General features: G+C 37.5%; 1 protein-coding gene across 3 annotated transcripts in view; it reads left to right on the top strand.

The window, feature by feature from the left end:
• Positions 1-14,556, top strand: part of FNDC3A (fibronectin type III domain containing 3A) — a 153,676-nt gene that overhangs the window by 117,264 nt on the left and 21,856 nt on the right. For all 3 annotated transcript variants that reach the window (XM_008051762.2, XM_008051761.2, XM_008051763.2), the window contains 3 exons: positions 1,671-1,795; positions 2,570-2,744; positions 4,287-4,373. In XM_008051762.2, the coding sequence (XP_008049953.1) occupies positions 1,671-1,795; positions 2,570-2,744; positions 4,287-4,373 (387 nt within the window). The remainder of the gene's footprint in view (positions 1-1,670; positions 1,796-2,569; positions 2,745-4,286; positions 4,374-14,556) is intronic.

Here is a 14,556-nt window from a genome sequence, read left to right as displayed (position 1 = left end):
GCCTCTGCCTTCCAAGTAGCTGGAACTACAGGCGTGCACCACCGTGCCCAACTAATTTTTAAAATTTATTTAGAGACGAGGTCTCGCCAAGTTGTCCAGGCTAGTCTCAACCCTTGGGCTTAGGCAGTTCTCTTGCCTCTGCCTCCCAAAGTGCTGGAATTATAGCCACTGCACCCAGCTGTCCCCAACTTTATTTAGCATTATTTAGGAAGTTATGGTTAAGGTAGTATGAATTGAAAGCAAAACGAGAGGTATAGACATGGGGTGGGACTGAGGGGCAAAATTGTCATTATTTAGAGATGATATGATTTTCTACTTAAATAACTCAGTAGACTCAACTGAATAGCATTAAAACTAACAAGGGAATTTAGTAAAGAGTCAAATACAGACTAAAGTTTTTCTTTGTTGCAGAAGTCACCCTAATCACCCTCTACCAACATAATAAAGAAAAATGGGCAAGGCACCGTGGCTCATGCCTGTAATCCCAGCACTTTGGGAGGCTGAGGTGGGAGGACTGCTTGAGCCCAGAAGTTCGAGACCAACCTGGGCAACATAGTGATACCTTGTCTCTACAAAAAAATTATTTTAAAGATTAGCTAAGTGTGGTGTGTGCCTGTAGTCCAGTTACTTGGGAGGCTGATATAGGAGTATTGAATGAGCCCAGGAGTAGGAAGTTGTGGTGAGCTGTGATCATGCCACTGCACTCCATCCTGGACTACACAGTGACATGCTTACTCAAAAAGGAAAATGAGTGGAGAATGAGAAATTTGTCCATATTATTTAACACCCTAAATTTCTAAAACTCTTTGGTTGTCCTGAGCAGTCCTGACTTTTCTCTCTCCCTACTTATTGCCTTTGGGTTGTTCTCTCTGCTGGAACTCTTCTAATGTTAGTCTAAGCAGTAGCAGCTCCAAAACTTTTATGTCAAGACACTTAGCAGCTATCTAGGTGGAAGATTGGGGTTGGGCGGAGACCTTTTCTTAAAACTATTTGCTTAGAGTTTTCCAGAGGTTGAGGAAAGCTGCCAGTGACAATATAAAAGATCCCCTTATTTCTACCACTAACAGTCCCCCATAGATATTTGGAGTCCACCTGCAGAGTTTCTTTAATTAAAGCCAGAGATTTAGCATTGCCTGAAACACGGTACTTAATTCAAGAAGCTGTTCAAAGATAGTTACTGTCTGGTTTTTGAATTCTGCATTTGATGAATTATATTAAAAAGATATATGAGACTGGGCACAGTGGCCCATACCTGTAATCCCAGCACTCTGGGAGGCAAAGGTGGGAGCATTGCTTGTTCCTAGGAGTCTGAGACCAGCCTAGGTAACATAGTAAGACCTTGCCTCTAAAATAAATATATAAATAAATAAAAATTAGCTGGGTGTGATGGCGTATGCCTGTAGTCCCAGCTACTCAAGAGGCTAAGGCAGAAGGTTCACCTGAGTCCCGGAGTTTGAGGCTGCAGTAAGCTGTGAGCATGCCCCTGCATTCCAGCCTGGGTAACAGAGTGAGAGTCCAACTAAAAATGAAAAGTGGTATCTCAGCCTTCTCTTGAGATCCCTGACTTTTAATATACACTTACTAATGTCTAACTATCAAGAATGAATTGGTGTGGACTTATCTTTTTATAGTAATATACATGATACATAATACTATTCTATTTCTTCTAGGGAAAAGGAAATGGAGAATTTTATCAGTGCTATGTGGGCTCACAGAAACAATTTAAAATTACTAAACTGTCACCAGCAATGGGTTGTAAATTTAGACTGTCAGCCAAAAATGACTATGGTACAAGGTAAGATACGTTTTATAAAATAATGTAGATATTTTAGATTATCTATTGAATTTCAGTTGTATAATTATTTACTGTCCAAATGATCTACTAAAAATTCTGCTTAGTGTATTCCTTTGTTGATATGGTTAAGATGTTACCAGCCTATCAAATGCTATAAGAGAACATCTTAACCCATGAACCATAGGAAAGATTAAAACTAACAACTCGAGATTTTAAAATATATGGTATATTTTTATATGTGGCCAAAAGATTTCTCTATTGATCCTCAGCATGTATGATTTTATGACTTTGTCTAAAGTCTGGTGAATTCTAAGAATATCTAGGATACCTGATTTAAATAGAAAGGCCTTGAAATTTCTTCTATTCTAGAGATAACTCTGGTCACCTTTATGGGTGCAGGTAAGTTTAATTACAAAACGTTTTCTATTTTATATAAATGGCATTATATGAAAGTGTGTTTAAGAAGTACAACATTTATACCAAGAGAAGAATTTTACTGTTTCTTAAGGTAGTACCCATGTTTTTTTCCACTGGCTGGAAAAATTATGATATAAAATCTTTAAAATCTGACCAAAACTGCATTTTTAAAAGGACACTAATTTAAGTGTTTGGTATCTGACCTGGTTACCCTAAGGACATTACATCTAAGATTTTTGTATTATAATTTGTTATAGAAAATTACATGATTTTCAAACAAATGTCATTTGTCAAAACTCTTTATTGAGCTATAAAAACAATTGTTGAGACCTTCTTTAAAAACATTTTTTTCAACAGTGGCTTTAGTGAAGAAGTTTTATATTACACTTCAGGCTGTGCCCCTTCTATGCCAGCGAGTCCTGTATTAACTAAGGCTGGAGTTACTTGGTTATCCTTGCAGTGGAGTAAACCCTCAGGAACACCATCAGATGAAGGAATTTCTTATATCTTGGAGATGGAGGAAGAAACTTCAGTAAGTGTAAATATGTTGCGAATATGTATTTTAAATAGATATTTAAGATGTTTTAGTGTGGCATTAATCCTGATACAGTAAATATAGCCACAGTAGTTTGCGCATTTCCCAAGTCATTTGAAACCTTGGTTTATTATTGTTTGTGAGGGATTTAGAGTGGTAAGAAGCAGTCTTTTGTTTTCTTGGTGTGGAGAAAGGGGTTTTGTTTTGTCTGTTTGTATGCCTGTGCCTAGGAGCAACATAGACTACACTTTAAATGTATGTTTTGGGGAAAATAAGGAGAGGGGAAGATCACCACAGCCTTCTAGACAAAGCAGCTTTAAAAGATGAGATAGTGTGTCTGCCTTCTCCAGCTATATTCATACCCTGCTTCATGAAGCACTTCAGAAGATTTTTAAAGTCTCCTGGGAAACTATGTAGTATAGCCTGAATCTAGCTACTTGTTATTCACATACCTACAAGCTAGAACCTAGTTGACCAGGAGTTCATAGCTTTTCGGTGCTACTTGGAAGGAATATGGGTCAAAAACAGCAGTGGTCTACTCCTGGTTATATACCTAGGATAATTGAAAACACGTGTTCATATAAAAATGTGTACACAAATGTTCATAGCAGAATTCATAATAGTCAAAAAGTAGAAGCAACCCAATGCTCATCAGTAGATAAATGAAAAAACAAAATGTGGTATATCCATGCAATGAAATATTTTTCCTCCATAAAAAGGAATGAAGTGTCAGTACATGCCACAACATGAATCAACCTTGAAAATATTATGCTAAGTAAAAGAACCCAGTTACAAAACACTACATCTTATGTGATTCCATTTGTATGGACATAGACAAATCCACAGAGACAAAAGTATGTTAGTAGATAGGAGGAGGAGAAAATGAATACTAACCAAAAAAAGTGTAGGCTGTTTTTCTGAAATTAGGAATTAGCTGGGAGTTTCACAACCTTGTGAATATGCTATAAGTCACTGGATTTTATACTTTAAAGTGGTGAATTTTGTGATATATGACGCACATCTAGATTTTTTAAAATTTTAGAAATAACATTGGGAAAGTAGTAAAGCATTTTAACTGGTACCATAATTAGCAATCCCAAACCTAAGTGACATCCTCATATGTTAGCACAAATAATCATTCATTTATTCTCCTAAACACAACTTTGTGTTTAGGACAAGTTAAATATATTAGCTACTTACAGTTCTGTTTAACTCTTAAAGTATCTTTTTGGGAAATTCCTGTTAATTCTTGGGATAGCTTACTAATGGTGAAGGTCACTGGCTCCAACTCTACTGTCTCTTTTCTCAACACTAAGATCTCCTCTTGACCACTGTATTTGCTAAGAATAAGTGGTTTGCTTTATCCTCCTACAAATGTTTAGTGGCATTTCTGGGTTCATCCACTGAAAACAGATGCATCAAAGTCAAGATTATACTCATCAGAGTATTGATCACATTGCGCACCTGGGTCTCTTCTCATATTCAATATTGCCCACATTTCTGCAGTTAGACATCTAATGAAGACTTTTCATTTTCCAGGGATATGGTTTTAAGCCTAAATATGATGGAGAAGATCTTGCTTACACAGTGAAAAATCTCAGACGTAGTACTAAGTATAAATTTAAGGTAAGCTTTGAAGGTCCTTAAAAGATTTGTTTCTTGTCCCTGTTCTTGCTGCTTTAAAACCAAGTACATACTTCACTCCTTTGGTTTTAAATCTTAAATAATTTTGACGTTTTCTAATGAACTTTTTGTTTTACTTATTATATAACAGTGCTTCTCAAACTTTATATATTTAAAATCAAAACCACTTTAGATGTTTTATGTGACTCTTATTTGCATAGTATAAACAAACATCTTTTTAAATATGGATGTTATTAGAACATAGAGTATGCTTTTTTTGTCAGGTATATCACAGAAAGTAGTGTTAACATTTTTCTCGGTGTATCATTTCAAGTGGTACATAATTTCAATTTATCCCATTGCCACTAGTCACTTGATAAGGCTATATATATCTACTATGATTCTTTACTGTAAAATTATTCTTTTTCCCATTGTAACTAATAAGTATTTTGTAAATACTATGCACTTTGTGTGCATCCTGCCCCTCATCAAACTTTTATCCATAGTTATAGCACCCAGTGATTATTGCCTAAGTTATTTATTACTATGATTAATGGTGTCAAGTGGTGATTTTTTAATTTCATCATTTCCTGTACAGTTATAAATTGGCATTACACTATAAAGAAAGAAAAATCTTCTCTTCTCCTCCATTTATGTCTATATGAACGAACTCATGGATTCCTATTTATTAAATGTGTTATATTTTGTTCCTGTGATCATTGTAAGGCTCAAATTGTCCCAAATTTGGGGACTTCCTACAAACAACTTCTGAATCCTTTTGACATGTCCCTCATCATTCTTTGAGCCTTTCCTTTCTGGCACAAGTTATTCTAGTCTTGTCTTATAGTGTCCCTTCCTCAACTCTGAAATTGACCATTTCTCAAAGTCCCAGGGTCCTTTTAGTGGACAGTGTATTTTAGAAGTCAAGACCTGGGTAGTAAGTGTACTTAATTGTTACAGAGATTTTACTGCTCCCTCCCAGTGGACAGAACCAGGAAATATCTGTATGTATATGCTTTGTTTGTATATATACACTTATATTTCTACACATGTTTATACATACATACTTATACATACAATTTACAGCACAAAAAATACATACCTGTGTTTCTATATATCTGTATTTTTTAATCATGAGTTCACACCAGGTATCTTCAATTCTAATCTAATACCATAGATTCATTTTCATTTTCTCCTTTTCCTTATTTTTAACTCTCTTCATCATCAATGAGAAACTTTGACACAGTAATGTTCAATATATTTACTTATTGGATCAAACCCTCCCTTTCCCCCATTCTCTTCCCTAAAGTCCTATTCAGGGTGCTTGAGTTCTTTCTCTACATATGCTACTGCCTCTACCTGACCTGCCCCTGTCCTCAGCACAAATGCTTGCCTTGCTCAGCCCCCCTATTGGCCTTTGGGCTGAATGATTCCAGGAAGCAAGTGTGGAGACTACATGTCATTCTTGCTCACTTGAGGAAGATTTAAAGATTGTTCCAGTGTGGTGGCTCCTGAAATTCTGTATCTTTCCCAATATAGCATCATTCTAGGACATATTTTGGCTCTTTGACTTGGTCAGAATATACATTGCTGTTTCTGAGCAAACAGTGCTTAATATAGTTAATATACCAGTTAGTATAAGCTAGCTAGTCTAAGCTACCCTAAATATTTTTGCAGAAATTTTACTAAAATTATAGCAGGATGCTTGTTAGTTGATAAATCCAACATTTAAATTTTCCTACTAGTGCTTTTTTATTCAAATTTTTCAAATAAATGGTAAAAGTTACTGTAAATTGTTTTCAGTATTTAAAAGCAGAGATAAATTTTATTACTTTTTAAGAACCTTAGAAAATTTTAATAATGAGAATTGTGATTATATAGTGAATTGTGTTTGTTTTGCTTTATTTTATACTATTAGTTCATTTTAAAAACTAATAACTCTAGGCCACTTTAATTTCTTTGTTTTCTTTTTTCTTTTTTTTTTTTTTTGTTTTTTTCAGTAGAAGTCTCACTCTGTTGCCCAGGCTGGAGTGCCGTGGCACACTCACTGCTGGACTCAGGATGATCCTTCTACCTCAGTTTTCCAAGTAGCTGGAACCACAGGCCTGCACCACCACACCCAGCTAATTTTTTTTTTTTTTTTGAGTTAGAGTCTCACTCTGTCACCCAGACTGGAGTGCAGTGGCCACTCCCGGCCACCACAGCCTTGACCTGCTGGGCTCCGGCTATCCTGCCGCCTCAGCCTTCCAAGTAGCTGGAACTACAGGCACGTGCTACCACACCCGGCTAATTTTTTTTATTTATTGTAGAGATGGGGTCTCACCAAGTTGCCCAGGTGGTTCTCGAACCCACGGGCTCAGGCAGTTCACTCACCTCAGCCTCCCAAGGTGCAGGATTACAGGCTCAGCCCCTGAGCCTGGCTAATTTTTTTGCTTTATTGTAGAGATGAGGTCTTGCCAAGTTGCCCAGGATGGTCTTGAACAAAACCTTGGCTCAAGCAATCCTCTCCTCTGCCTCCCAAAGTGCTGGGATTACAGGTGTGAGACACCACACCTGGCTAGGTCATTTTAATTTCTAAATACAGTTTTCATATTTACAAAGTTTCTAAAATACCCGAGAAGTATGCACATTCATTTAAGTTTTCCTCTTATGTTTATGTTGGATTGTATTTTTGCTTCAGCAATGATCATACCAACAGGTCTTCTGAAGAGGAAGTTGCTAATGTCTTTATAATGTGTTAAGTTTATTAAAATTCTTAGAATTCTACATGTAACATCATGGTACTGTTGGCAGGTAGGAACTGAAAGGCACACACATACACATGTGTTAAATTTTTTACTAGTGTACTGTAAGCAAATCAAATTTCTACTTAAAGGTAGTCACTGTCATATTTGAGGGGGGGTATATACAGTCAGAATATCCAAGGAGACAGTAGGCTGTTCCAAAAAGCACTCCCCAATAAGGGATTTAGAGATAGGGAAACTTTATGGTATATCCACAAGCCACCTTTTTTTCACATCACTGTATTATAGGAAGGGAAGTTATGTACTGGTTTGCTAAAATAGTGATAAGATCTAGAGCAGTGGTTCTCAAAATAGTCACCAGGCCATTCTATAAGTATCACTTGGGGACTTGTTAAAAATGGCAGATTCTCTGGCCCCACAATTCCTTCTATTAAATCAGCAATTTTGGGAGGTGAAGCCTAGCAACCTGTGTTGTAGCAGACCTTCCATGTAATTCCTATGCTTGCTGAAATTTGAGAGCCACTGATCTGGAGGCGAGATACCAGGAAATAGAAAATGATGTCTACATGAAGTTTTAGAAGCTCAAACATTTATTTTAAATCTCCCATGTGTTGGAGGCCCAACTGAGGGTGTTTTGAATTATTAAATCCCACTGTCATGTCTTAGTCTTTTCTAGCTTGACATTGCAGACTCTATTTTGAAACAATCATATCAAAATAAAATCTTAATATTTTAAAGAAATTTTAGAACACTAAAAGCAAAACAATTAAAGATTAACATTATAATCCAAGAAGTAATGACTATTATTGTTCTTAAGAAACAATATGATTAATATAAAATAAACTACTTATATGACCAATTTTACCAAATACTAGAGCTTTAAGTTCTCCACTTAGGATAAATCTAGACTGACTAAAATACTAAAACAAAATTAACAATGAAAAAATTAAAGGACAAAGAGGAATGAAAATGAAAATTTTAAGCATAACAAAGCAGTCAGAATTCTTAATTAAAGAGTGATAGCCAAGTAATCAAGTCTAATTTTATTAAATGATACATTGGAGGCTGGGGTAGACCTTGGTCTAATTTTTTTTTTTTTTTTTTTTTTTTTTTTTTAGAGTTGGAGTCTCACTCTGTTGCCCAGGCTGGAAGGCAGTGGCATGCTCACGGCTACCACGGCCTCAACCTACTGGGCTCAGGTGATCCGTCTCAGCCTTCCAAGTAGCTGGAATGGCATGTGCCACCTTGCCCAGTTAATTTTTTTCTTTTTTTAATTGTAGAGATGAAGTCTCCCCAAGTTGCCAGGCTGCTGCCTCGAACCCATGGGCTCAGGCAGTCTTCTCACTTCATCCTCCCAAAGTGCTGGGATTATAGGCATGAACCACTGCACCTAGCCTTAATTTTTTTTTTTTTTTTTTTAAAGAATGAATGGCTTCAGAGGCTAATGGCCAAATGCTACAACTTTGGGTCACTAGAAAGCTGATGCCTCATTTCCTGAATCTCCTAAAAAATAGTTTTTCAGATAGCAAGGCTTTTAGTGGTCAAGGTCTGAGCACCTTGAGCTGAGAACCCTTAGATTCTTTCCCTTCAGCTTATTCCTTGTTTTTGAAGCCTTTTCATAGTGGAGAAAAATCAAAACACATTGTTTCTGGCTCCATCAACTACTCTTATGTTCTATCCTTAAAAATTCACTTACATGTCAGCATCTATTCTAGTACATAATCATGTTTTCTTCCTACTTCTCATCTTGTCTGGTATCATGTTATAATCTTTTCTTTCTTAAACTATATGTGCCATAGGTAAATCCTTAGCTCTTCTTGGTGTATCCCTCTTTAACTTTGATGTATTATTTTTCTGCCTTTTATTAGCTGTCATTTCTGTCCTAAAGAATACTAAATCTCCAAATGTTCTAAATGTAGCTGCTTTCAGACTTCTTTGTCACCTTCCAATCCAACTTTTGTTCTACACCTAGTTTACTTTTTTCTTTATATTCCCATTCCATATGCTGCCTTTCAGTCTATACTCGAACCAGTTACTTTGCCATATTAACTACTCATCCTTCCCCGAGCAGAGCTCAGTGTTTACTACTCACTTCTGCTCTTATGCTTAGGGATTTCTGTTCTCTCTCTTACCCAAGCTTCCCCTTTCATTGCTATTGCCCAAGAAGACCCCCACATCATTTCCATTTGCCTTTTCGAAGCCTTCCTGAACCATTTCAGGCCTTAGTAATCTTTCATCTCCTGTCCACTTCTTTTGAAATGCATTTTGTTTGTCTTCTGCATAAAGATTTTAAACTCTTAGAAGAAAAGGACTGTATCACACTTAGAGTTGCTAGCACAGTGCTCCCAGTATGAAAGGCACTAAATGAATGTTTTGATTATTTGTAAAAAAAAATTTGTGGTGGGAGACTGTCTTTATGGCTGTATACTATTTTTTTTTTTTTTTTTTTTTTTTTTTGAGAGAGTCGGTTTCTCACTGTCACCCAGGCTGGAGTACAGTGAGTTTCACAATCACGGCTCACTGCAGCCTCCCACCTCCTGGGCTAAATTACAGGTGTGAGCCACCACATCTAGCTGCTTTATACCTTTAATCACCTTTAATTAAAGACCATGTCTGAAGAAGGTACTCTCCAGTAAAAGAAGGCAATGCTGAAATACAAAGTCTTAAAAACATAGTTAAGCGAATCTTTATGGTGTTTAAGGAGACTCTTCTTCTTGTTATAAAGTTTAAGTAGGTACTATGCAGAACATTGAGAAGTGTTTTAAACCCCTTTGGAGTCTCAATTGTAAAACAGCAGAATGAGAAAACACACCCTGAAGATCTGTCTGAATACGTGAGAGAACTAAGGAAGCCTGAGCAAAATTGAGTAATTGGACTACATTTTACTGAGTTCTCATGAAATGCTTGGGTTTGGGGATGGTAGGTTTAACTTGAATCCTTGTCTATATTGTCAAATAGTATCATAGTCCCCATCTGTTATGAGTCACTCATTCAACCAGTAATTATTGCGCATCTGCTATATGTTAAGCACTGTTCTGAACACCAAGAACACAACAGCGATCAAAACAGCTAGTATTCTAATGGGGGGAATGGACAGTAAACAAATAAACATAAGATAGTAAGTGCAATGCAGGTTAATTAAAATAGAGTGAGGTAATAGAGAATGACTGGAAGTTAAGGAAGTTTTCTTGGAAATGACATTTAAACAGATCTGAGTAACAAGGAAGTTGTATGTTAAGATCAGAAAGAAAAATATGCCAAGCATAAGAAATAACTGCTGGCACAAAACCATAAAGCAGAATTTAAAGAGGTAGTTGGGGTGAAATCACATAAGGCCTTGTAGGGTATGGTATTGAATTTAGATTTTATTCTAAGTAAAATGGGAAGCCATTGAATGTCTGAGCTGAGAAATAATAAAGTCCCTCTAGCTGCTATGTAAAAAGTAGATGGAGGTGAGGGAGTCAAGGGCAGGAATGTACTAGATAACTAGTTGGTATTAATAGTATAATTGTTGTTATCCAGGAGTGATAGGAGAAGGAAGGCTTTGACTAAGGTGGTCATCATTGCAAAGAATAGTGAAATGGAGATACTAAGGATATACTAAGACAGGTGTCCCCAACTCGCAGGCCATGGACTGTTAGGAACCTGGCTGCACAGCAGGAGGTGACCAGTGGGTGAACGAGTGAAACTTCATCTGTATTTACAACTTTGCCCATTGATTGCCTTACTGCCTGAGCTCCACCTCCTGTCAGATCTGCATGGCACTTAATTCTCATAGGAGTGTGAACTCTTGTGAACTGTGCACATGAGGGATCTAGGTTGCACACTCCTTATGAGAATGTAATGCCTGATGATCTGAGGTGGCACTGGGGCAGTGATGCTACGCTGGGGAGCGGATGCAAATACAGATTAGCATTACCAGTGAGGTTTGACTGCACAGAGACTATAATCAATTGCCTGCAGAGTCATATCAAAACCCTGTCAGTGAGTGGCAAGTGAGTCAGTGTACTTCAGTTGTACAGCTGCATCTGGTGGCAAGCTTAAGTCAGAATCCCACACATATTTTAGTCCACATGTGTGACCTGCCCATTATTTTATTTACCACTTCCGTCCTTGCCTCTTCCACACTGCACACTTGTCTCAGTCATAGTTCTGGTAAGCCCACAAGCTAATCCTTACCAAAATGAGTAAAAAACAAACGTCACTAGAGATCTTCTTTGAAAAGGAGAAAGACCCAATGGTGAGGTGGCAGTGAAAGTAAACTGCATTTAAAAGAAAATACCAAGAGCCCTACTTAAATTACAGGTTCATTACAACAGATGATTCACATTCTCCAAGCCTGCCTTGTATAATATGTGATGACCAGCTATCCAACAAACCAATTCCTATTCAGAATCCTAAAGGCCAATACCTTAAGAAATAAGATAGACAAGTGGGACCTCATCAAATGAGCTTCTGCAAAGCAAAAGAAACCATCAAGAGAGCGGGGAGACAGCCCACAGAATGGGAAAAAAAATATTTGCCAACTGTGTATCTGACAAAAGGCCTAACATCTAGGATCTACAAGGAACTCAAATGCATCAAAAGGAAAAAAACTAACAGCCCCTTTAAAAAGTGGGCAAAAGACATGAATAGACACTTCTCAGAAGAAGATATACGGGCAGCTAACAGACACATGAAAAAGTGCTCAGCCTCACTCATCATCAGGGAAGTGCAAATCAAAATCACATTGAGAATACCACCTAACTCCAGTAAGAGTGACCATCATTAATTTAAAAAACAACAGATGCTGGCAAGGATGTGGAGAAAAAAGAGCGCATCTACACTACTGGTAGGAATGCAAACTAGTGCAAACTCTTTGGAAGACAGTGTGGTGATTTCTGAAAGAACTAGAAATTGACCTTCCATATGACCCAGCAATTCCCCTATTAGGAATATACCCGGAGGAACTCAGATCATTCTACAAAAAAGATACCTGCACACGTATGTTTGTTGCAGCTGTATTCACAATAGCAAAAACATGGAACCAACCATTATGCCCATCAAAGCTGGACTGGATAAAGAAAATGTGGTACATATACACAATGGAATATTCTGCAGCCATAAAGACGGACAAATATATGGACTTTGCAGCAACTTGGATGGATTGGAGTTGATCATACTCAGTGATTTATCACAGAAACAAAAGAACAGAGTTCCATATCTTCTCACTCATAAGCAGAACTTGAACCGTTATAATGCTATAAGAAAGCGATTGACAGTAGTGAGAAACTGTCGGGGGAGGGGTGGGATTGGCAGTTGAGAGAAACTGCTGGGAGAGGAAGGGGCATACCTCATCAACAAGGGAAGCTGCATGATCAGTGTTTATATATCTAACCCTGAAACTTTATAATAAAAATTTAAGAAAAAACAAAGCAGAACTGCTTTGCTACATGAAGACCAAGCATCCCCAATTAAAAGACAAACCTTTCAAGTTTTTCAAGAGAAAAAAACAGGAACACAAAGACAGAAGCAATTATCGAAGGCCATCATTTCATCAAATGTGTCTGCATTGAGAGCATCTTTCTTAGTGACTAACCACATTGCTAAAGCTAAAAAAACCCTTTACTACTGGTGAAGAGTTGATTCTGCATGCTTTTAAAGACAGTTGTCGTAAACTTTTAGGGGAGACTGCAGTTCACAAAGTGGCACATGTTCCACCTTTGACTGGCACCATAACTAGACGAATTGATGAAATAGTAGAGCATATTGAGGCAAAATTGTTAGAGTGGATTAATGAGTCATAATACGCAGTTCAGGTTGACGAGTCTACCATTGTTGACAAGGCAACAATGCTTTTTTTGTGCAGTATTTTTTTCAGGAGGATGTGCATGAGGATATGTTATGTGCGCTTTTGTTGCCAACCAATCCCACAACTTCAGAACTGTTCGAGTCTTTGAATTACTACATATTAGGAAAACTGAATTGGTCATTTCATGTCAGTAGATGCATGGGCACAGCGGCTGCCATGACTGAACGGCTTTCTGGTTTCACTACTCGGGTCAAAGAGGTCACTTCTGAATGTGAGTCTATGCACTGTGTCATCCATAGAGAAATGCTGGCTAGCTGGAAAATATCACCTAAACTTAAAAACGTTTTGCAGGATGTGATTAAAATCATCAACACATTAAAGCGAATGCCCTTAAATCACGTCAGTTCGTGCAGCTCTGTGGGGAGTTGGGTGCAGAGCACACACATCTTCTCTTGTACACAGAAGTGAGATGACTTGCTAAAGGTAGATCACTGGCCAGAGTTTTTGAGTTATGAGAGCCACTCCAGAGATTTATTTTAGAAAAACAGTCACCACTGGCAACTCATATCAGTGACACAGAATACATCAGAAAACTTGCTTGCTTTTATGACATATTCAACCTGCTCAGTGAACTCTCAGAGGACTATATTCAAAGCCAAACTTGAATTATGGGAGCAACCAGTGAACATTGGGATTGTCAACATGTTTCAAACATTAGCAGAGATTTTGAAGAGAATGAGTCAGGGCCTTCCTTCTCCCCCCTGGTACCTCATCACCTATGTCAGCTTTTGAAAGAGCTTGAGCATTATTTCCCAACCAGAAAAGACTCCCAAACTGGGAAGGAATAGATCCATGACCCATTTGTGAATAAGCCAGGTGAATTAATTTTTGTCATGCTAGAAGAGGATCAACTCCTTGAGATCACAAATGATGGTCACCTTAAAAGTATGTTTGACACAATTTCAGATCTCCATACGTTCTGGATTAAAATCAAGGCAGAATATCCTGAGATTGCCACAGAAACACTGAAAAACCTTCCATTTTCAGCATGCTATCTTTGTGAAGCAGGGTTTTCTGCAGTGACAGCAACCAAAATGGGATTACAGAGTAGAGTAGACATGAGCAGCATATTTCAGGTGTCACTGACTCCCATCACCCCCAAATGGGACCATCTAGTTGCAGGAAAACAAGCTCAGGGTTCCCCTCATTCTGCATTATGGCGAGTTGTATAATTATTTTATTATATATTACACTGTAATAATAATAGAAATAAACTGCACAATAAATGTGTTACACTTGAGTCATGCTGAAACCTTCCTCCAGTCCTCAGTTTGTGGAAAAAAATTGTCTTCCACAAAACCAGTCCCTATTGCCAGAAAGGTTGGGGACTAAGAGATTTGATGTGAAGGTTTAGAGAAGAATCAAGGATATCTTCTAGATTTTTGGCTTAAGCAACTAGGTAGATGGTAGAGCTTTTTACTGATAGGGAGAGCAGGGGAGAGGCAGATTTAGAGAAGAAAAAATATGATTTGATATTAGACTTGGGAATCATTAAGTTTGGAAGAGGAGACAAGGTAAAAATATAGGTATAGATTTCTAAACTGAAATGATACCTAGATTGCAATATTTCTCCTTTGCTGTGTAACAAATT

This window comes from Carlito syrichta, unplaced genomic scaffold, assembly GCF_000164805.1.
Source record: "Carlito syrichta isolate Samal-C Ts95f unplaced genomic scaffold, Tarsius_syrichta-2.0.1 Scaffold232015, whole genome shotgun sequence".
Classification (NCBI taxonomy): domain Eukaryota; kingdom Metazoa; phylum Chordata; class Mammalia; order Primates; family Tarsiidae; genus Carlito; species Carlito syrichta.
This window is presented reverse-complemented; position numbering and strand designations above follow the sequence as displayed.